This window comes from Jaculus jaculus, chromosome 15, assembly GCF_020740685.1.
Source record: "Jaculus jaculus isolate mJacJac1 chromosome 15, mJacJac1.mat.Y.cur, whole genome shotgun sequence".
NCBI classification, from domain to species: Eukaryota; Metazoa; Chordata; class Mammalia; order Rodentia; family Dipodidae; genus Jaculus; species Jaculus jaculus.
Genome location: NC_059116.1, coordinates 36,681,235 through 36,702,687, shown reverse-complemented (window position 1 = coordinate 36,702,687; position 21,453 = coordinate 36,681,235). Strand labels below are relative to the sequence as shown.

At 50.8% G+C, this 21,453-nt stretch overlaps 2 protein-coding genes across 7 annotated transcripts in view; both read right to left on the bottom strand.

The window, feature by feature from the left end:
- Nucleotides 1-10,122, bottom strand: part of Kdm4b (lysine demethylase 4B) — a 105,841-nt gene extending 95,719 nt beyond the window's left edge. For both annotated transcript variants that reach the window (XM_004654976.2, XM_045134823.1), the window contains exon 1: nt 10,013-10,122. The gene's annotated coding sequence lies outside the window, so the exon portion shown is untranslated. The remainder of the gene's footprint in view (nt 1-10,012) is intronic.
- Nucleotides 10,123-15,435: 5,313 nt separating this feature from the next.
- Uhrf1 (ubiquitin like with PHD and ring finger domains 1) overlaps nt 15,436-21,453 on the bottom strand; it is a 39,145-nt gene continuing 33,127 nt past the window's right edge. For all 5 annotated transcript variants that reach the window (XM_045135048.1, XM_004654975.2, XM_045135045.1 and 2 more), the window contains exons 12-17: nt 20,888-21,050; nt 20,664-20,801; nt 18,596-18,731; nt 18,371-18,516; nt 17,053-17,157; nt 15,436-16,726 (exon numbers count right to left, since the gene is read on the bottom strand). In XM_045135048.1, coding sequence (XP_044990983.1) covers nt 16,580-16,726; nt 17,053-17,157; nt 18,371-18,516; nt 18,596-18,731; nt 20,664-20,801; nt 20,888-21,050 — 835 coding nt within the window. In that variant the 3' untranslated portion in view covers nt 15,436-16,579. The remainder of the gene's footprint in view (nt 16,727-17,052; nt 17,158-18,370; nt 18,517-18,595; nt 18,732-20,663; nt 20,802-20,887; nt 21,051-21,453) is intronic.

The window sequence follows — 21,453 nt, the reverse complement described above, 5'->3', positions numbered from 1 at the left end:
GAGTTCAAGGCCACCCTGAGACTACATAGTGAATTCCAGGTCAGCCTGGGCTACAATGAGACCCTACCTCAAAATAAATAATTAAATAAATAAATAACATCACTGAGCTATGTCTGGTGGCGCACACCTGTAATCCCACCACTCAGGAAGCAGAGGCAGGAGGACAGCCAAGAGTTCAAGGCCAGTCTGGGCTACAAAGTGAGTCCCATGACAGTCTGGGCTAAAGTGAGACATTGAGGGAATGGAGGTGGGGGCGGGGGGGGGAGGGGGAGGGGGAAGGAGAGAAGAAGAAAGGAAGGAGGAGAAAGAAGGGGGAGGAGGAAAGAGGAAGGGGAAGGGGGAGAGGAAATTAAAAACAAAGGCTGATGAGATGGTTTATAGGTTGAGGCACTTGCTTGCAAAGCCTAAGGACCTAGGGTCAATTCCCCAATACCCATGTAAAGCCAGATGCCCAAGACAGTGCATACATCTAGAGTTTGTTTTTAGTAGCTAGAGGCCCTGGCATGCCCATTCTCATTCTTTCACTCTAATAAGTAAATAGAATATTAAAAAACTTACAATTCAGTGAGATAAGGTAGCACAGGAATATCACCCCAACACTCAGGAGGCTGAGGCAGGAGGATCACAAGTTGCAGACCATCCTGGGTTACATAGCAAGGCCTTGTCTCATGGGGGCTAGAAAGATGGCACAGCTGTTAAAGCACTTGCCTGTAAAGACTAAGGACCCAGGTTCAATTCCCCAGTACCCACATAAAGCCAGTTGCACAGGTTGTGCATATATCTTCAATTGCAGTGGCTGGATGCCCTAGTGCACCCATTCTCTATCATTATTTCCCTCTCAAATAAATAAAATATATTTAAAAAATGCAAAACCAGGTGGTACATGCCTTTAATCCCAGCACTCAGGAGGCAGAGGTAGGAAGATCGCCACGAGTTCAAGGCCACCCTGAGAGTACATAGTGAATTCCAGGTCAGCCTGGGCTAGAGCAAAGCCCACCTTGAAAAAAATGCAAAACGCTGGAGAGATGGCTTAACAGTTAAGGCATGTATCTGTGAAGCCTAAGGACCCAGCTCTGATTTTCCAGTACCCTCGGTAAGCCAGATGCACATGGTGGTACATGCATCTGGAGTTTGTCTGCAGTGGCTAGAAGCCCTGGTGAACCCATTCTCACTCTACCTCTTTCTTTCTTTCTCTCTCTCTCAGATAAACAAATAAAAATAAAAAATATGTATTTTAAAAATGCAAAACCAGGGCTGGGAACACAGCTCAATGCCTAGCATGAATGAAGCCCTGGGTTCCACCCTCAGAATCACAAAGTAGGCATGGAGGTGGTCACCTGTCACCCCAGCACTCAGGAGGATATGGAGGCAGGAGATCAAAGTGAACCTGAGCTACATAGCAAGCTGGAGGCCAGCCTGGCCTACATGAAACCCTGTCTCAAAAATAAGAACATGAGCCAGGCCTGGTAGTACATGCCTTTAATCCTAGCACTTGAGAGGCAGAGGTAGAAGGATAGCAGTGAGTTCGAGGCCACCCTGAGATGACATAGTGAATTCCAGGTCAGCTTGAGCTAGATCCTACCTCAAATAAATACATAAATAAAAATAAGAACCTTTTGGATCTGGCCACATAGCAGAGCTGACCACTGGGTAGCTGTCATCAGCCACCCTGCTGGAGATGACTTCTAGACCCACATAGTGACTCTTAGGCTCATGGGGGCACCGCCACACCCTGCCATGGCCCTTCATCTAGGAGGCAGCAGCATATCCCCTCCCTCTTCTGCCCTCTGGGACGGATAGGCCAGTCAAGCCTCCATTCGCCTCCAGACTTGGCCTCCTAGGGTAGAAAGAGGACCCTGTGCACTCTGGTCACCTGGCTATAAACACATCTGCAGGCACATGCTCCTGACCACCCAGAGGGACCTAGTGCACAGCGCTTCACCATGGCCTCCGAGCTTCAGCCCCTAATGACCTCAGCAACCTACTACAACACTGGCAAAGGAGCCGTCCTGCCTCAATGGGGATAGGTGGCCTGTGCTGAACAAGGCCATGGCCAGGGTCTGGCTTACAGTGGGCCTGGCCAGTCCCGCCCAGCTGGGGACCAAGATGCTGTGGCTTCTGAGTGCCCCCCAAGGGACCAGGAGGGACACCTGAAAGATACCTCCTGCTCTTCCTAAGGAAGGAGTCTGAACAAGCAGGACTCTGCTTACACCACCACATGCCATAAAGGATGGGCCACAAGCAACCCAGGAGGGGAGGTCCACTCTCCCCTAATCACACCACTGGGGCTAACCCTGTGTGATGCAGGAGAGTTTAAGCAGAGCCCAAGGAGGGGCCAGAGGAGAAGTTGCTGAGACCTCTGGAGTGCCCAGTCCCAGGCTGGCCCCTCGGGTCCTGGGCACATCCCATACACACAATAGCTCCTGCAGGCTCTCTGGTAGGAGGGAACCCCGGGGACCATAGCCACACTGCCTTTCACACAGAGTCCACTTTAAGGACCATCCCACTTACATCCTCTTTCCCGGGAATACCCCAGCTCTGGTAAAAGAAAGGGACTCATTGCCTAGAGGTGCGAGAACTCAGGGCACACATCAGTACACATAGGCATAGCAGCCAAAGGCCAAGGCCTGTTTAGGTTTCTACTGCCCTCTGCACCCAAGCACCCATGCCTGCTCACTGTCCAGGGATGGCTGGCCTAGCACTCCACCACCACCCACCACCAGGACAGATATGCCAATTTGCCCTTGAACCCATGACCCAACATCACTGACTCACCCCAGTACTCCACTTTGACCACCTACCACCGCCTGCCTTCAGCCTGGTCCCTTGTGCCTTGTAAACTGAGTTTGCAGACCCAGGAAAGCCACCTCTGCTAGGTGACAGCCGAAGCCACCTCCTGGGAACATCATATATATCACAGGGGTAGTGCATTGTGAATACTAGAAGAGTGGGCTGGGACAGTCACAAAAAGTCCTGCTCAGCTCCAGAAGATCACAGGAGTCACCTAGAAAGGAGATGTCACCCAAAGTGATTTCAAGGAAAAGCCAGCCACCCTATAGCAGGAACTGTCTCCAGTTGTTAAACATTTGGGGGGAGGAGTTCCAGGGACAGAACCCAGGGCCTTGCATGTGCCAGGCAAGTAGTTATGCTAAGCAGCACCTCTAATGTATTTCTGTATTTTACTGTTGGTGGGTTTCTTGGTTTGGGATTCACTGGGAGGGGTTAATATTTTTATTTATTTGAGGGGGTGGAGACAGAATGAGCACACCAGGGCCTCCAGCCACTACAAACTACCTTATGCATTTGGCTTACGTGAGTCCTGAGGACTGGAACCTGGGTTCTTAGGCTTTGTAGGCAACTGCCATCTCTCTAGCCCAGTTTTTTTTTTTTTCTTTCATTTGCAAGCAGAAAGAGAGAAAGGGAGGGAGGGAGAATGGGTGCACCAGGGCCTCTGGCTGCTACAAACTCACTCCAGATACATGTGCCACTTTTTTCATCTGGCTTCAAGTGGGTACTGGGAAATCAAATCTAGGTCCTTAGGCTTCGCAGGCAAATGCCTTAACCACTAAGCAATCTCTCCAGCAATCTGGGTGGTTGTTTTTTTTTTTTAATGTTTTATTTATTTACTTATTTGAAAGAGAGAGAATGGGGACACCAGGGCCTCCAGACGCTGCAAACTCCAGAAGCATGCGCCAACTTGTGCATCTGGCTTACGTGGGTACTGGAGACTCAATCAAACCTGGGTCCTGAGCCTTAACAGCTAAACCATCTCTCCAGCCCTGTTACTGTTCTTTTGTGGGCAGGGTCCATGTAGCCAGGCCATTTTTCTGACTCAGCCTCCCCAGTGATGGGATAACAGACCTGTCCTATCCTGCCCAGGTGCCTATCTTGGGGGGCCTTTCAGCAGGCTACTAACTTATACGCCCCTAGAGTTTTAACCAAGGCATCTGAATGCTTGAAGTCAGGAAAGCTCATCCAACAACAGAAGTTTCATCAATATCCACTGTATGCCTGGGCCTGGCCAGCATCCTGGGCTATGAGCAGCCAACAAGATAGATGGCATGCCTACCACATGGACCTCTTATGATAGTTCAGGAATTGACTACTTCCAGCCCATGGGGCCGAATTGCCCAGCATCCTGGATTTGCTCATCCTGTGGTCTACCAGCAGCAGTTTTGGCATTTTTTAAAATATTTTTTGTTTATTTTTTTGTTTATTTATTTGACAGTGACACAGAGAGAAAGAGGCAGATAGGGAGAGAAGAGAGAGAGGAGAGAAGAGAGAGAATGGGCGCGCCAGTGCCTCCAGCCACTGCAAACAAACTCCAGATGCGTGCGCCCCCTTGTGCATCTGGCTAATGTGGGTGCTGGGAAATCGAGCCTCGAAATGGGATCCTCAAGCTTCATAGGCAAGCGTTTAACCACTAAGCCATCTCTCCAGCCCCAGTTTTGGCATTTTTAAAAGACAGGAAGAAGACTCACAAAAATAAGAAGCAAAACAATTTTATGATTTATTTTATTTTATTTTATGTGAAAATTGCATGACATTCTTATGTCCACGTAGTTCTGGGTTGGTTCTGTTTTGTTTCTTGAGACGAGGTTTCATGTAGCCCGGGCTGACATGGAACTATGTGACTAAGGATGACTTTAAACTCCTGATCCTCCTGCCTCCATCTTTTTCTTCTTTTTTTTTTTAGGTATTGTCTTTCTCTAACTTAGGCTGACCTGGATTTGATTCTGTAGTCCCAAACTGGCCTTGAACTCATAGCAATCCTCCTACCTCTGCCCCCTCCCCCACAGTGCTGGGATTCAAGGCGTGCACCACGCCTGGCTTCCTGCCTCCACCCTCTGAGTGCTAGAATAATGGGTGTGCAGCACCATGGCCAATCTTGAGGAATGGAACCCCAGGGCTTCATGCCTCCAGGCTAGAAAGCCTAGCTGGGAGGAGGGGGTGAGGAACAAGTCTCCAGCAGAGAGGACCTCAGGTGTACGGGTCCAGAGCCAGGGGCCAACAGGTGAGGCCTCTATGCCTGAAGACAGGTGAGAGCACTCAGGAGGAGCATAAAAAGAAAGAGTCCAGAGGTTCAAAGCAGGGAAGGTCATTTTGGGTTTTCCTTAAGCTTTTTAACAGACATTTTTTGAAATATTCTATTTATTAATTTATTTTGGTTTTTCAAGGTAGGGCCTCACTCTGGTCCAGGCTGACCTGGAATTCACTATGTAGCCTCAGGGTGGCCTCGAACTCAAGGTGATCCTCCTACCTCTGCCTCCCAAGGGCTGGGATTAAAGGCATGTGCCACCACGCCCAGCATGCATGCTTTTAATCCCAGCAGCAATCACTCTAGTTCAGGCTGACCTGGAATTCACTATGTAGCCTCAGGATGGCCTGGAACTCATGGTGATCCTCCTACCTCAGCCTCCCAAGTGCTGGGATTAAAGATGTGCGCCACCACGCCCTGCTTGACTTTTTTTGTTTGTTTATTTGTTATTTTTTGAGACCCAGTCTTACAGTAGCCCAAACTGGCCTCAAACTCATGACAATCATCCTGCCTCAGCCTCCTGATTGCTGGGGTTGTAGGTGTGAGCCACCATACCTGATCTTCTAATGATAGTTCTTATTTAAAAGTTTATGTTTTGACCATTTTGATTGTTTACTTATTTAAGAGAAAGAAGCAGATAGAGAGATTGGGCATGACAGGGCCTCTAACCATAGCAAAGGAACTACAGACACATACACCACCTTATATATCTGGCTTTACATGGGTACTGGAGAATCAAATCTGCGTCCTTAGGCTTTGCAGGCAAGGGCCTTAACTGCTAAACCATCTCTCCAGCCCCAGACTTTATTTTATTAGAGCAGTCTTAGGTGGCACCAAAAGTGAATAAGCCGGGCGTGGTGATGCATGCCTTTAATCCCAGCACCTCAGAGGCAGAGGTAGGAGGAGGGACCCTAAGACTACATAGTAAATTCCAAGTCAGCCTGGGCTAGAGCAAGAGCCTATCTCAAAAAAAAAAAAAAAAAAAAAAAACACACAAAGGGCTGGAGAGACCGCTTAGCGGTTAAGGTGCTTGCCTGAGAAGCCTAAGGACCCAGGTTCGATTCCCTAGCACCCACATAAGCCAGATGGACATGGTGGCACATGCATCTAAGTCTGTTTGCAGTGGCTAGAAGCCCTGGCATGTCCATTCTCTCTCCGCCTTTATCTCATTCAAATAAACAAAATATATATTTAAAAAAAAAAAAACAGGGCTGGGGAGATGGCTTAGTGGTTAAGCGCTTGCCTGTGAAGCCCAAGGACCCCGGTTCAAGGCTCAGTTCCCCAGGACCCATGTTAGGCAGATGCACAAGGGGGCTCACACATCTGGAGTTCATTTGCAGTGGCTGGAAGCCCTGGCGCACCCATATTCTCTCTCTCTCTCTCTCTCTCTGTCTCTCTCTCCCCCTCTCTCTCTCTCTCTCCCTCCCTCCCTCTCCCTGCTACTTTCTCTCTGTGTCTGTTGCTCTCAAATAAATAAATAAATAAATAAATAAACAAACAAAAAAAAAATTAAAAAAACCACACACACAAAAGGGGGGGGGCTAGAGGGATGGCTTAGCCGTTAAGGCATTTTGCCTGCAAAAACCAAAGGATCCCAGTTCCATTCTCCAGGAAGCCAGATGCATGAGGAGGCAGATGTATCTGGAGTTTGTCTGCAGTGGCTGGGGGCACCCATTCTTTCCCTCTCTCTCAAATAAATAAATAAAATATTTTAAAAAAAACTGAACAACAGGTAGAGATGTCCCCAGGAAAGACTGTGAAGTGCACAGGAAGGAAAGTAACAGGAACCAGGGTTACCTCATTCTACCAGTAACAGGTTCCAGACCAGTCAGACACCACCAAGCAGGATCAAGATGAAAATCCATCCCTCCCAAAAATGTTCAAATCAGTAAATATGATGAGATTTCGTGCAGCTGGGCAAGGTGGCACCTCTAGCATGTGCCTCAGTGACTCGATCTGCAGCTACCCTAGGAATGCCTGTAACATCGAGAACATTCCAGTCAGGTAAAAGCCAAGTTTAGAGAACTGAGTCACCCACTATTGCCCATGCTGACAGGAGGGGCGCAGTGAAGGAAGGGGCAGAGGCACCATGAGAGTGGTCAGGAGGTCTGGTCTGTCTGTTCGGGATCCTGTCCTCCTGCAAAGCAAGCACAGGCAGGCAAGGCCAGAGGGAGCACAGAGAAGGACCCAGCAGCCAGGATGAGAACCCAGCCAACAGGATGGGGATGGACAGGGAGCCAAGAAACTGAGGCAGGAGAACCTGGGAACACATCAGTGTGTGTTCCACGTGGAGGTGTGCCCAGAGCCCCTGCATGATTGTCTGGGGGCCTGTGAGGAGCTCCAGGCATGACCACCACACTGGACCCAGGGAGTGACCTGACCACATGAGGACTATGCCACGATGGCACGTGGGCTCTGAGCTCCTGGTCCTGGGAGCCGGGAGCCCCTCAGGCACCTAGGGGCAGGTATGCCCATTTCACAGATGTGGAGGAACTCAGGACAGAACAGGATAGAGGCCCTGCCTGGAAAAGGGACCTCAATCCAGGTCTCTGAGACTGACACATTGAGTAACATGAAACACAGGCCCAAGCCTCAAGGTTGCACCCAAGAGCCCTGAGACACTCCTTCCAGCATCCTGATCCACTAGCAGGGGCCCAAGCATAAGTTACTCAGAGATCCCAAAAGGCAACCATGTAGCAGGTCCCCAGAGGTCAGCCAGGAGCACTGAAGGCCAGCCACCTGTCACAGTGTGACCAGAGCCCGCAGTGTCACCCCTCTTCCGAGTGGTCTTGTGAAGGGTCAGCACCAAGGCCTTGGCTCCTGAGCAAGTGAAGGGCTCGAGGCCACCCATCCTGAGCCGTACAGCCGCCTCCAGATCCCAGGACTAACCATCGGAAGTGTCCACCTGCCCACATCAGAGTCCTAGTCATGTGTAGCTTACATCCTCCAGGCAGCTCCCTCTTCTCCCCATGACCCAGTAAGCCTCAGGCCCCTGGAGAGAAGGCTCCACCCAACCTGCAAGCAGCTCCACACCCCCAAACAGGCCAGGTGACTCCCACAGGTGTCAGATGGCACGGGGCAGATGGCTCCCGGGCCCATGGGAAAAGGAGCCCCCACAGAACAAGATGGGACCAGAGACCAGCAGGAGGGGGAATGAGGGTTCAAAACAGATGGGCCACACAGCAAAGTGTTCCCTCCGCTTCTAGAACAGAATGCAAACTCCCTTCCATTAGACCATCAAACACCCAACCCACCTGCCTCCCACATTCCCACCAACAGGTGAAAAGGTTAGGGAGAGAGGACAGGCTGGGGGCTGAAGAGGCTATCTTCTCCAAGAGACAAAAGAAAACCAGACCGTCTTGGGCGACCCCCTTGGGCTCTGGAACCATTATCAGCAGCCCTCTCCAAGAAGGAAGCAAGGATGAGAAAATGAGAAAGCCGCTTGCTACTGAGCCCTGTGCACTGCCAGCTCTGCATCCACCCAAACATTTCAACAGTGTGGAGAAAGCCCAATAAACCCCAGCACGTGTCCCCACGGAACACACACCAAGAGGACCCCACAAGTTAGAAGGAGAGGATCCAAGTTCTGCTATCACTTCCCACCCATCTCAGCTCCCCCAGCGGTTTAGTTTGGTAAGAAAACCCCAGAAAGATGACAGGGCTCCTGCTGCTTCTGTCTGGTGGGGACAAAAGCTTGGCCCAGCCTGCTGACACGCCCTCCACCATGGCTCTGAAGGCAGCTATTATTGGAGAATTAAGGGAGTCATTAGCTCCCGCGTGGCAGTGAGCAAAGCCCACAGGAGTCACACAAAATGAGCCCATATTGAGCCAGGTGCTACTTAGAGACCCAGGGACAATGAGATACACGCTCTGGGGACACCTTTGCACCCCCAATCCTCAGTGCCTAAGATACCCAGCTCTGGCACCCATCTGGACTGCCAATAAATGCTATTGACAGAAACACACTTAAAAAAAAAAACAAACAAAAAAACTATTACAGGATTCCCAGGCTCCACTGGGCTCAGTCACCTTCTCGCTAGTTTTTGCAACTCTTTGCAAAGAGTTCCCAGGTGTCGCTGAATTTTTAAACCGAACACATCCTCCCCCAATCAGACAGCTGGGACGCAAGGCAAGCACTCCCCCAGCTTCCGGAAATGGAGTGGAAGAAAAAAGAAAAAAAGCAACAACAAACCTCTTCGATTAACCCATCAAACAGCCAAGCATTCCCACCTGACGTCTTTGCAGCCCACCCAACAGACCCCTGACAAATCCGCACGGCTGACTAGCAGCCGGCTGCTCCTCTCCAGCTGGCCATCCCTAGGTGCCCCCATCTCTCGGGCAGTCCCCTGAAGGATGTCCAGGTTAGCAACTGCACATTTCATCCCTACAAAGAGACGGAAAGATGGATGGACCTAGGGACGCGACTGGAAGCTGTCACTGTATTATCAGATGCATGCATATTTTTTTAAACTTAAAAAATGCAGATCGCACGATGATGGGAGGGGACAAGTTCGGAAAGCACGGTGTAAAATCGGTGGGAAAGACGAGGGCTGAGTGCGAGTGCAAGGGTGGGTTGTATTTTAGGGGTCCCCTTACAAAAGGACCCAAATGCAAATGGTAAGTGCAAATGGCCTGGGGTCTTTAAAACAATTATGATGGTGACTGCTTTGCTTTTTTTTTCTCTTGCATAGTGGAGGTGGCCAAGGCCACCCACGTTGTCATCTTTTGTCCCGACCCGAGGATGGGGCGCCCCGCCCCGTCTTTGTCCCCCCGCACCCCAGCGCACCCGAGGGTCACCCCACTCTTTACATCGCCGGGACAAAGCGCGGATGATTCCACCTGGGCTGATGCGCCCGGTAGGCCGCACGCAAAGCCTGGGCCTCGATTTGCCCCGCGAGCCGAGGCGCGGGGGCGGCATGGCGGCCGCGAGGCACAGGGGCCTAGCGTTCTCACCCGCGGCCCTCGAGGACTCACCTGCGGCAGAGCGCGCGTGCACGGCCCGGTGCGAAGCGGCGGCGTGCGCGCGCTTCCCCACAGCCGGCGTTGTCGCACCCACCCCCGGCGAAGGCGCTCGCTCCGAGCCGGACTCTTTTTCTCGCTCGCTCACTCGGTCGCTAGCGGCCGAGCCCACAGCAAGCGCCTCCGGGAGGGGGAAGCTTATGAGGCGGTGCGACCAGCTCCTCCTCGACTCCTATTGGTCGCTTGGTCCGCACGCCCGCATGCTCATTGGTTACGTCTGACAGCACCGCCCCTCCCATCAACACGGCACGGGGCCGCCCGCTGCGTGCCGCGATGGGGCGGGTCCAAGTATCGATCTCGTCTTATCATTGGTTAAACGACGAAGACACGCCGGCGTCCACTCACGTGCCTGCTGACCGGCTCGGCTACCATTGGACAAAGCGTACGCCAGTCAAAGAGAACATCACCAATCCGACAGCGGTTAAGTCTCGGATTGACAAGAGGGCCTCAGGGACCGCCCTACGACCTCGCTAAGGGAAGTACGTATTGGCTAGCGGGATCAGCCCCGGGTGCCGAATGGTTGGTGTGATTGTCAATCACTATCTTGTTCGCTCCGGAGCTCCGCCCTGATTATCAGGCCGCTGCTGAGTACGTGAGCTCTCGCACAGCATCAGCGCCCGACCCAGAACGGGAAAAATAGGAGTTCGAGACCCGAAGCTGGAATTTAGTCGCAGAGTTCCCCAGATTTGCAACAGAGAAATAGAATAGGCGAAAACGTTCTACTGAACTATTCCTCCCTCCCTGTCGTTCTGTACAACGTGCCCGAGCCCAGGGAAGCAACTTGGCTGGGTCTCAGTTTCCCCTGTGGAAGTACGCCATTTCTCTTGCTCTCAGTAGTCTTCCGCGAAATGGGTTGCCCTGGGTCCTGTTTCCCAGCTCAACTTTGCAACTGGAGGACCCTGCCCCCAAATGCCAGCTATGTGTGTCCAAGCCCCCTCTCCACAAACGTAGCTTCGCGTCACATACAAAGTAAGCCTTCTAGGGCTGGAGGGATGGCTCAGCTGTTGAAGGCGTTTACTTGCTAAGACTAAAGCTGGACGACCGAGTTCGATTCCCTAGTCCCCACGTAAATCCAGCTGCACGGGTCTGGAGTTCGTTTGCCGTGGCAGGAGGCCAATAATCTCACTCTCTTTCTGTCTGCCTCTTTCTCTCAAATAAATAAAATATTAAGAATTAGGGAAAAAAATCTATTTTGTAAAAAAAATTTAAATTGGCCATTCTAGTCATTGTTACTGTGAACATCATTTAGGAAAGCTGAAGGGCGGGGTGTCCTCCAGTTTAGGGAAGGAGGGACAGGATGATAAATCTTGCAGTTTGACGTTCTTTTAACATTGAAAAAGCCTCTTCCCCAGAGCCCACAAAGTTCTTCCCGAAGGCTATGCTTCAAGCGGGCACACCCTGCGCTCTGCATACAATACCTTACAAGGTTTCCCTTATCCATCAATAGGGATTTGCATAAGTCATTTGAAGCACTGTGGCTCTGGACTCTTTCTAGTAAACCTTAAGTGAGGAGTGCTAACACTGTCAACCCAGCACTCTAGGGAGGCTGAGACAGGAGGATCACTAGTTTGAGGTTGGTCTGGGTTACAACAGGGGACTCTGCCTCAGGAAACAAATCTCCCTCCCAGTGTTGCTTGGCAAAGGCAGCATGCAATAGCATTCTCTATTAAGAGACCAAAAGAAGATGCATTATGGATGCTGAGAAAATGCTTGCAAAGCATGCAGGCCTGGGTTCAATAACCAAGCCACACATAAAAGCAGGACTCAAAAAGTGGCTCAAACTAATGATGCTCCTTTACAATGGCAAGAGACCCTGGCACCCACATACACATGCGCACGCGAACACACACAATTTTTGGTTTTTTGAGATAGGGTCCCCACCCTAGCCCAGGCTGATCCTGAAATTCACCATTTAGTCTCAGGATGGCCTCAAACCCACAGTGAAACTACTACTTCTGCCTCCCAAGTGTTGGGATTAAAGGTGTGCACCACCATACCCAGCTTCTAAATATTTTTTGAAGCAGGGTATGTGGGGGGGGAACATTCCCTCCCACTCCCCCCCACCCCAGCATAATCCAGCACTTGGGAGGTGGAGACTGGAGAATCAGGAGTTCCAGGTCGTCCTTGGCTATATAGTGAATTACAGAAACAACTGGGCTGCACAAAATCCTGTGTCAAAAAGGGGGGGGTAGATTGCTCAGTGGTTAAAGCACTTGCCTGTGAAGCCTAATGACCCTGGTTCAATTCCCCAGTACCCATGTGAAGCCAGATGCACAAATTGGCGCATGCAACTGGAGTTTGTTTGCAGTGGCTAAGGCCCTGGCATGCCCATTCTCTTTCTGCTTGCAAATAAATATTTTAAAAGGGGGGCTGGAGAGATGGCTTGGCGATTAAGGCATTTATCTGCAAAGCCAAAGGACTCTGGTTCAATTCCCCAGGACCCATGTTAGCCAGAAGCACAAGGGGCCCATGTGTCTGGAGTTCGTTTGCAGTGGTGTGCCCATTCTCTCTCTCCCCTGCCTCTCGCTCTCAAATAAAAATAAAAAGGCTGGAGATATTGCTCAGTGGTTAAGTGCTTGCCTGAAAAGCGTAATGACCTGCATTTGATTCCCCAAGTACCCATGTAGACCCCAGATGCACAGAAGGCTCTGGCAATCCATACTCTTTACTTGCAAATATTTTTTAAAAATGAACTGGTGTGGGCTGGAGAGATGGCTTAGCGGTTAAGCACTTGCCTGTGAAGCCTAAGGACCCCGGTTCGAGGCTCAGTTCCCCAGGTCCCACGTTAGCCAGATGCACAAGGGGGCGCACGCGTCTGGAGTTCATTTGCAGAGGCTGGAAGCCCTGGCGCGCCCATTCTCTCTATATATCTGTCTTTCTCTCTGTGTCTGTCACTCTCAAATAAATATTTTTTAAAAAATAAACTGGTGTGACAGCTCACTTCTTTAATCGCAGCACCCAGGAGACAGAGAGGTAGGAGGATCACTGTGATTTTGAGGCCAGCCTGGAACTAATGAAGTTCAGGTCAGCTTAGGTTAGAGACAGACTGTACCTTGAAAAAAAAAAAAAAAAAATGAGGCTACATCTTGAGATCCCGAACTCAGATGCAGATTTGGAGCACCAGCTTTCTGTTTCTTTTTACCCAATAAAACTTTGCCTCACAAGGAAAAAAAAAAAAAAAAAATTGAGTTGGACTTGGTGGCCGTCCTTTAATCCCAGAACTCAGGAGGCAGAGATAGGAGGATCGCCGTGTGTTCGTGGCCAGGCTGGGACTATATAGTGAATTCCAGGCCAGCCTGGACTAGGAGTGAGACCCTAACTCGGGGGGGGGGGGGGGAGAACTGGGCTGGAGAGATGGCTTAGCGGTTAAATGCTTGCCTGGGAAGCCTAAGGACCCCAGTTGGAGGCTCGATTCCCCAGGACCCACGTTAGCCAGACGCACAAGGGAGCGCACACATCTGGAGTTTGTTTGCAGTGGCTGGAATGTTTGCAGTGGCTGGAAGCCCTGTCATGCCCATTCTCTCTCTCGCTCTCTACCTCTCTCTGTCACTCTCAAATAATAATAAAAAAAAAAAAACTATACATACATACATATATATGGCTAGCTGTAGTGGCTCACGACTTTAATCTCAGCACTCAGGAGGCAAGATGATCACCATGAGTTCAAGGCCAGCCTGAACTACAGGGAGACTGCCTCACAAACAAAAAAATTTGAGCCGGGCGTGGCAGTGCACGCCTTTAATCCCAGCACTCGGGAGGCAGAGGTAGGATCGCCATGAATTCGAGGCCACCCTGAGACTACATAATGAACTCCAGGTCAGCCTGGTCTACAGCGAGACCCTACCTTAAAAAAAAAAAAAAAGAGGGGAGAGGCTGGAGAGATGGCTTAGCTAAAGCTTTTGCTTGCTAAGCCAAAGGAACTCAGTTCAATTCCCCAGGACCCATGTAAAACAGATGCACAAGCATCTAGAGTTTGTTTGCAGTGGCTGGAGACCCTGGCGCACCCATTCTCTCTCATGTAAATAAAATTATATAGATGCTCAGAAAATGACTCTCAAACTGAGAAAATTCATCTTTGGGGAGAAAGATTCTCACTGATCAAATGAAAAGTGAAAGGGAATAATTTGCAACTGTCCTGGGTGTTTTGATTCTTATGGGACCACATTCATATATTCCTGGTAGAATTTAAATTCAACCTCAAAAACAGCAACTAAAGCCAGGCGTAGTGGCACACACCTTTAATCCCAGCACTTGGGAGACAGAAGTAGGAGGATCACCGTGAGTTCAAGGCCACCCTAAGACTACATAATGATTTCCAAGTCATCCTGAGCTACAGGAAGACCCTACCTCAGTATAGGGGGGAAAAAACCTCTGGGTGCACACCTGTCATCAACATTCCGGAAGTAGATATTGAGTTGAAGACCAGGGCTGAAGAGGAGCTGAGCAGTTAAGGTGCTTGTCTGCAAAGCCAAAGGACCCAGGTCCAATTCCCCAGGACCTACATAAGCCAGATGCACAAATTGGCACATGTGTCTGGAGTTCATTCGCAGTGACTAGAGGACCTGGCATGCTTATTCTGTCTCAAAAAAGGGGTGGGGGTGTCCTGGAGAAATGGTTCAGCAGTTAAGGCACTGGCCTGCAAAGCCTTACAACCCAGGATAGATTCCCCAGTACCCACATAAAGCCAGACACACAAAGTGACGCATTCATCTGGAGTTTGTTTGCAGAGGCTGGAGGCACTGGTGCACCCATTCTCTCTCTGCTTGCAAACCTGAAAAGACATCCCCTGGCACACGGGCTTGCTCCCTGGCAGCCACTATTTCTGCCCCTAATGTCTGTTCTGGGCATTTCCTATGATGTCTTATGTGCATGCTGGTCATCCGTGGCTCTGCTGGAAACCAAGCTCCTGTTTCACACCCAGAACTTCTCACAAAATGAAGGCAAGGCAGGTCAGGCCTGTGTTATCAGATTACCAGTGGGGCCTGGAGTGCAGTGCCACCCACCTTCCCAATGAGGGGTGGGGTAGCGGGGGTACAGATAAGATAGACTCTGATGTCAGGTGACCCACCAAGGGAAATCCAGATCATTCCAGACCAGAGGCCAAATTGCCCATCCAGGGCAAGATAGTGAACACTTGCCGCTTTATGGACCAGATTATTTTTGCCCAGCCTATTGGATTCTGTTGGCTGGGGGGGGGGGGGGGGCGAGCCACCAAATGCACTCAGTGCATTAGTGGCTGTGGATGTCAATAAAACTTTATTCACACAATCAGAGTGCTGGCTTCAGTCCCATTACAACTGCATAGGAAGTCATTTCTTCCAGGTGCTAAACTTTCTCCAGTTCTTAGGAAGAGTCACAAAACAGTTTGTAACCAAATATATCTGCGAAAAAACATTTATTCAGAAAATCTAAAATCTGGACAAAGAATATTGAATTTAGAAAATGCCTACACAAGAATTGTCATTTCCTCCCTAGTGTGTCAATATAACAAGAAAAAAAATCCTTTAAAAACAGTTTTGTTCTGGTATGTCTGCAGTGGCATGATCTAAAATTTCCCTGTTCTATTGAGGTATCGCCTGCAAACTTTGGCAAAGTTAGAAAAATTGACAGACCCCCCCCAAAAAAAACTAACAAAAATTACACAACCAAACCCTAAGTTATCTTTCTTAGTACATATACAGTTAACTACAAAGAAATTCATTTAAAAAGCATTCCCCCCCCCAAAAAAAAACTCATAATTTTCAATTGCCAAATTTGAAAACCAAAAATGGAAATTATCACCCTTCAACCTGGAAGCACCCCCACACCCAGCTAGGGGAGGCACAGCCAGTCTTCGGATATGGTAGTCCATTTCTTGAACAACTCAGTGCTAGAGACCAGCAGCCCCGCCTGCAGAATAGCCAGAAGCTCTGGCCTTGTGGTGGCTTTGGCCCGTAGTGTCGCCCGGCCCCCACAAGGGGCGAGTTCCAGTCCTGCTGAGGTAGTTGTGCTTGGCCCTAGTGCTCCACTCATGGGAACAAAGGACTTCAGGGCGGGATGAAGGCACCCAGGAAGAGTCGAGGCTGGGAGCTGGGGACCTGACCAACTTTCCTGCCCATGTGTGCAGGACAGCGGGGCCACTATGGGAAGATGAACTCTCTGGCTTTGATTTTGGGGGTCCAGGGTTAAGCATGGTTGCGAGATGTCTTGGGCTGGTGGTGTGAATTTAGGCAGCCTTTGGGCTGTGTAGCTCCTAATTCCATCTTCCAAAAATTAAAAAAAAAAAAAAAAAGCATCGGATTTTGTCTTACAGATAAATTGCAGGCAGTGCATGAAAAAACGAACCAAAAGCATGGAAGTCAACTTTCAGCCAGAACACAGGGTTCCTGCAGGTGGAGACAGACATAAGGGAGAACAAGGGAAGACTGTCTCGGGGAGTGGAGGAAGAATTACGTGTTTAAATTAAGCCCCACTAAAAGACGGCAGCGGGTCTATGGCCTAGGGTTGGAGGAACACAGCCCGCCACCAGGAAGTGCCTCTAGATCACCGGCCGTTGCCGTAACCCGGGAAAAGCTGGTTGAGGATAGTCTGCAGTGGCTGGTTCACCTTCGTGGCGTAGTTCCGGCCCAGGTCGTAGCGGCAGGCTGGGCAGCTGAACACCTGGGCCCGGAAGGACCTATCCAGGCAGTCCTGCAAGACACAGGGCGATGAGGGGTCCGGCCAGGTATGGGTCTGCTGATCAGAGGTTCCTCCTGGCCCTCAGGCTTCTTTTCTACCACTCATTCTGACTTTCAGGCCACCTACCAGGCTTGTCCCTGGTCCTAGCTACCTCCTCCAAGAGGACCCAGAATATCAAAGTAGCCCACCCTTGCCCCGGGTGACTTGGAATCTTCCTCCTTCTGTGTACCACTGCCCCCAAGGATGAGAGCTCTTCAGAAGCAAAGCCAGTGGCTGGTGGGCATGCAGGAACCAGAGGGGAGGGTTCCAGAACCATCACCCTTGGCTGCAGCCCTCACCTTGCACACGTTGTGCTGGCACACAGTGGTGACAGGTTGGAACACCAGCTCCTGGCAGCAGATACACTGGAAGGCCTCCTCCACCTTGCTCAGGAAGACCTGCAACTGCGGAGTGGTGGGAAAGATATGAGGGGCAGAAGTGTTATATGAGCCCCATTACCAATTCTGAGCCCAGGACACACACCTCCACCAAAGGCCCTGGTGGGAGTCTCTGAAAAGACCAGACAGCTGGGTGTGGTGGCATGCACCTTTAATCCCAGCACTTGGGAGGCAGATGTAGGAGGATCACCCTGAGTTCAAGGCCACACTGAGACTATGTAGAGAATTCCTCATCAGCCTGAGCTAGAGTGAGATCTACCTCGAAAAACCAAACAAAAATAATAATAATAATAAAAAAACACAGACATGGGAGACCAAGAAAATCAGCAGCAGAGAATGAAGTGCAGGGGTGCTGGATCATGACCCCCAAGGCATCCACGGCCCCAAGTCCTGGGCCCCAGCTAAGAACCACAGGAGGAGATAATCTGGGATTTCAGGGGGCCACTGTCACCACAAGGACCTTTAGAAGAAGGGGTAGGAAGAGATTGGGCACACAGAGGCTACAGAACCACAGAGGTGGCAGGACTGGGAGCCAAGGGACACAAGCCCAAGAAGCTAGAAGGGGCCCTCTGCCCTGAATGACCAATGGCACAAGTCACAGGCAGACTGACTGAGGGTCACAGGCCGGGAGGGCTTGGGTTCAATGCCAAATGAGCCAGTGACAGCCTCAACCAGAAGAGGATAGAAACCAGGAGACAGGATGGCAGCCACTCACTGGCACCAGTCTCATAATAAAGGGCCGGGGACTCAGACCTGCTTTGCTGGATCCTCCCATGAGCACACAATAGCCCCAGTGTAGCAATCCCTCCCTGGACTCGCCTAAACAGCTCAGAGCAGGGACCAGGAGGGAAGTTTGCACACTCAGAGCCACACAGAAGGTGGCTAGGAAAAAGAACTGGGCTCTGCCACCTGCTCCAACATGGATGGCCCTGGAGGACACGATGCTTGCTAACGCAAGCCAGACACAGGACACACACACTGCAGGATCCCCTTTCCCAGGAGATCTCCAGCACAGTCAGACCCAGAGACAGGAAGTGGAAGGTGGGGGCAGGGGTTGGGAGGTAGTGTTGAATAGGACCAGAGCTTTGGTGTAGGGATGGAAAGTTCTGGAGGCGATGGTGAGGATGGCTGCAGCCCAGCATGAATGAGATTTCTGCCACTGCATGGGATACGGTTGCTGGATGGAATGGTGACTGACAGGGTGTGCTCCACCACTCACCGGTTCATCCTTGAGCGACTGGAGCACATCATTCCACAGCTTGGCGTTACTCGAATCCTCCTGGATGAGGGTGCTCTGCTGTTCTGTGAGCTGGTGGGGCTCCAGCTTGGTCTTTTTGGATGTGCAGGTGGCAGGGCTGCCCTGGCCTAGGAGGGAACAGAAAGGTGGGACCGTGAAGAGCTGCTGAGGCCTACAGGCAGGGCAGGTGTGTGGCGGGACACCCACCTAGAGACTTCCGCTTCCATTTGCCCTTCTTGGGGGATGGAAGGTCCTCAGGCTCAGGCTCCGACACTGAGGTTGAGGCTGCATTCTTGCTCTCCTTCTCCTTGTTGGCCAGAGCTTCCAGGTAGCCTTCTGGGTACTGGGGAGAGGAGGGAACAGAAGGTATTAGCCATGATGACCTTCAGGTACTCAAGGTCAGCTCTGTAGGAACTTGTTGATCATGCCCTGGGGTAAATGAGTAAAGCAAGCCGAGTGTGGTGGCACATACCTATCACCCCAGCCCTCGGGAAGTGGAGGCAGGAAGACTGCCTTGATTTGGAGGCCATTCTGGGCTACAGAGTAAACTGAAGTCAGCCCAGGCTACAGGTTAAGGCTCTACCTAAAAACAAAACCCACGAGGGCTGGAGATGGCTCAGCTGTTAAGGTGCTTGCTTGCAAAGCCAAACAGCTTGGGTTGGATTCTTCAGTACCCACAGTGGCCCACACATCTGGAGTTCGTCTGCAGTAGCTGCAGGCTCTCCCTCTCTCTGCTTGTAAATAAATAAAAAATAAGGTTCATGTCAGGTATGATGGCCTTTAATCCCAGCACTTGGGCGGGGGGGGTTAGAGGTAGGAGGATCACTATGAGTTTGGGGCCATCCTGAGGATAAAAAAATGAATTCCAGGTCAGCCTGAGCTAGAGTGAGACCCTGCTTTGAAGGAAAAAAAAAGGGCTGGAGACAGATGGCTTAGCGGTTAAGCTATTGCCTGTGAAACCTAAGGACCCTGGTTTGAGGCTCAATTCCCCAGGACCCACGTTAGCCAGATGCACAAGGGGGTGCATGCATCTGGAGTTTGTTTGCAGTGGCTGGAGGCCCTGATGGGCCCATTCTCATTCTCTGTCTCTCTGCCTCTTTGTCTGTCACTCTCAAATAAATAAAGAAAAATAAAGAAAAAAATCATTAAAAAAAAAAAAAAAAAAAAAAAAAAGGTCAGGCATGGTGGTACCTGCCTTTAATCTTTAATCTCAGCACTCAGGAGGCAGAGGACTGCCATGAGTTCGAAGCCTGAGATTACACAGTAAATTCTAGGTCAGCCTGGGATAAAGCAAGACCATACCTAGAAAAATATAAAATAAAATAAAGAGCCAGGTGTAATGGTGCATGCCTCAGCACTCAGGAAGCTGAGGAAGGATGATCACTGTAAGTTCGAGGCCAGCCTGGACTAGAACGAGACCCTACCTTGAAAAACAAAAAGATATAAAAATAGGGCTGGAGAGATGGTTTAGCAGTTAAGGTGTGTCTGCAAAGCCAAAGGAACTCAGATCGATTCCCCAGGACCCACATAAGACAGATGCACAAGGTGGTGCATGTGTCTGGAGTTCGCTTACAGTGGCTGGAGGCCCTGGAGCACCCTCTCTCGCCGTCTGTCTGTCTCTCTCTCTATCAATAAATTATTTATATATGTATGTGTGTGTGTGTATGTGTGCGTGTGTATACATACACATACATATATACATACATATGGCTGGAGATGACTCTGGTTAAGGCACTTACCTGCAAAGCCTAACAGCTGGGGTTCAATTCCCCAGTACCCACATAAGCCAGCTATGCAAAGTGGCACATGCATCTGGAGTTGGTTTGCAGTGACTGCAGACCCTAGTGTGCTCATTCTCTCCTCTCTATCCCTCCCTCCCTCTCCCTCTCCCTCTCCCTCTCCCTCTCCCTCTCCCTCTCCCTCTCTCTGCTTGCAAATAAATGAAATATTTATAAAACAAGTTGGGTGTGGCAGCACATGCCTTTAATCCCAGCACTCAGGAGGCAAAGATAGTTCAAGGCCATCCTGAGACTACAGTGAATTCCCTACCTCGAAAAACAAAAAGCCAAATAAAAATTCAAACAAAGTCCAGCACAGTGGCTCAAGCCTGGCATCCCAGTCCTAAGAAAGAGGCAGGAAGATCACCCTGAGTCCCAGGCCAGCCTGGGCTGGAGTGAAACTCCTTCAACAGTCCAAACAGCATGGGACTGGAATAAGCAGACACCATAAATGGCAGTGGGGACTCCCAGGGAATAGCTGAGCAAGGCACACACACCTGCATGGTGAGGCCCAGTCTTTTGATGCGCTCCTTGCCCTCCCTGGTCCAAGGCCCCGGTTCTTTGTCGTCCCTCCGCAAGAGGTAGCGCCACACCAGGAAGCCAGACTTGCCCTTCTCGGGCCAGTACTTCACCACCTGAAGAGCAAGAGCATGGCTAGGACAAGGGGCCCAGGGCAGGCTAGGAGGACATAGGTGGCACCCTGTCAAGGGCACTGGCTCACCTTGTAGATTCCATCATAGCGGTTGCCCTCAGCCGGTGCATACTTGCTGAGCTTACCACCCTTCATGTTGCGGACCACACGCACCGGCTTCCCCTGGCGCCAATCCTTGGCCTCGGCCCCTTCCCGGTCGTTAATGGGGGCGCAACAGTTGAGAGCCAGGGCCCTAAGGGCAAACACGGCAGCTTGGAATGTGTCCCCTGAAAGGGACACACCCAACACCCAGAAGCGCACTGACCCTGAGAGACAGCTGTCCAGAGATGGCAGCACCAATGCCAGGCTCTGTGTCCCTGAGCTGTCCTCAAGGCCCTACTGCAGGCAAGACATCCATCCGCCATCACCTCAGGAATTCTTGGCTCACAAGTCAGGGAGGTTTGGTCCCTGTCTGGGTGGACACTCTGCCTGGCCCGACTGGGGTCACATGATCACATGGGGAAAGCATGTGGTTGAACAAACCACCTCACCTCGCCTCAGGGTCAGGTGTGCAAACAAAGCAGCCGTGGCCTTACAATCCCATTCCTACCCGCACCCCCATGATCTAAAGGCCTCCTCTCTGAAAGGCTTGGCCA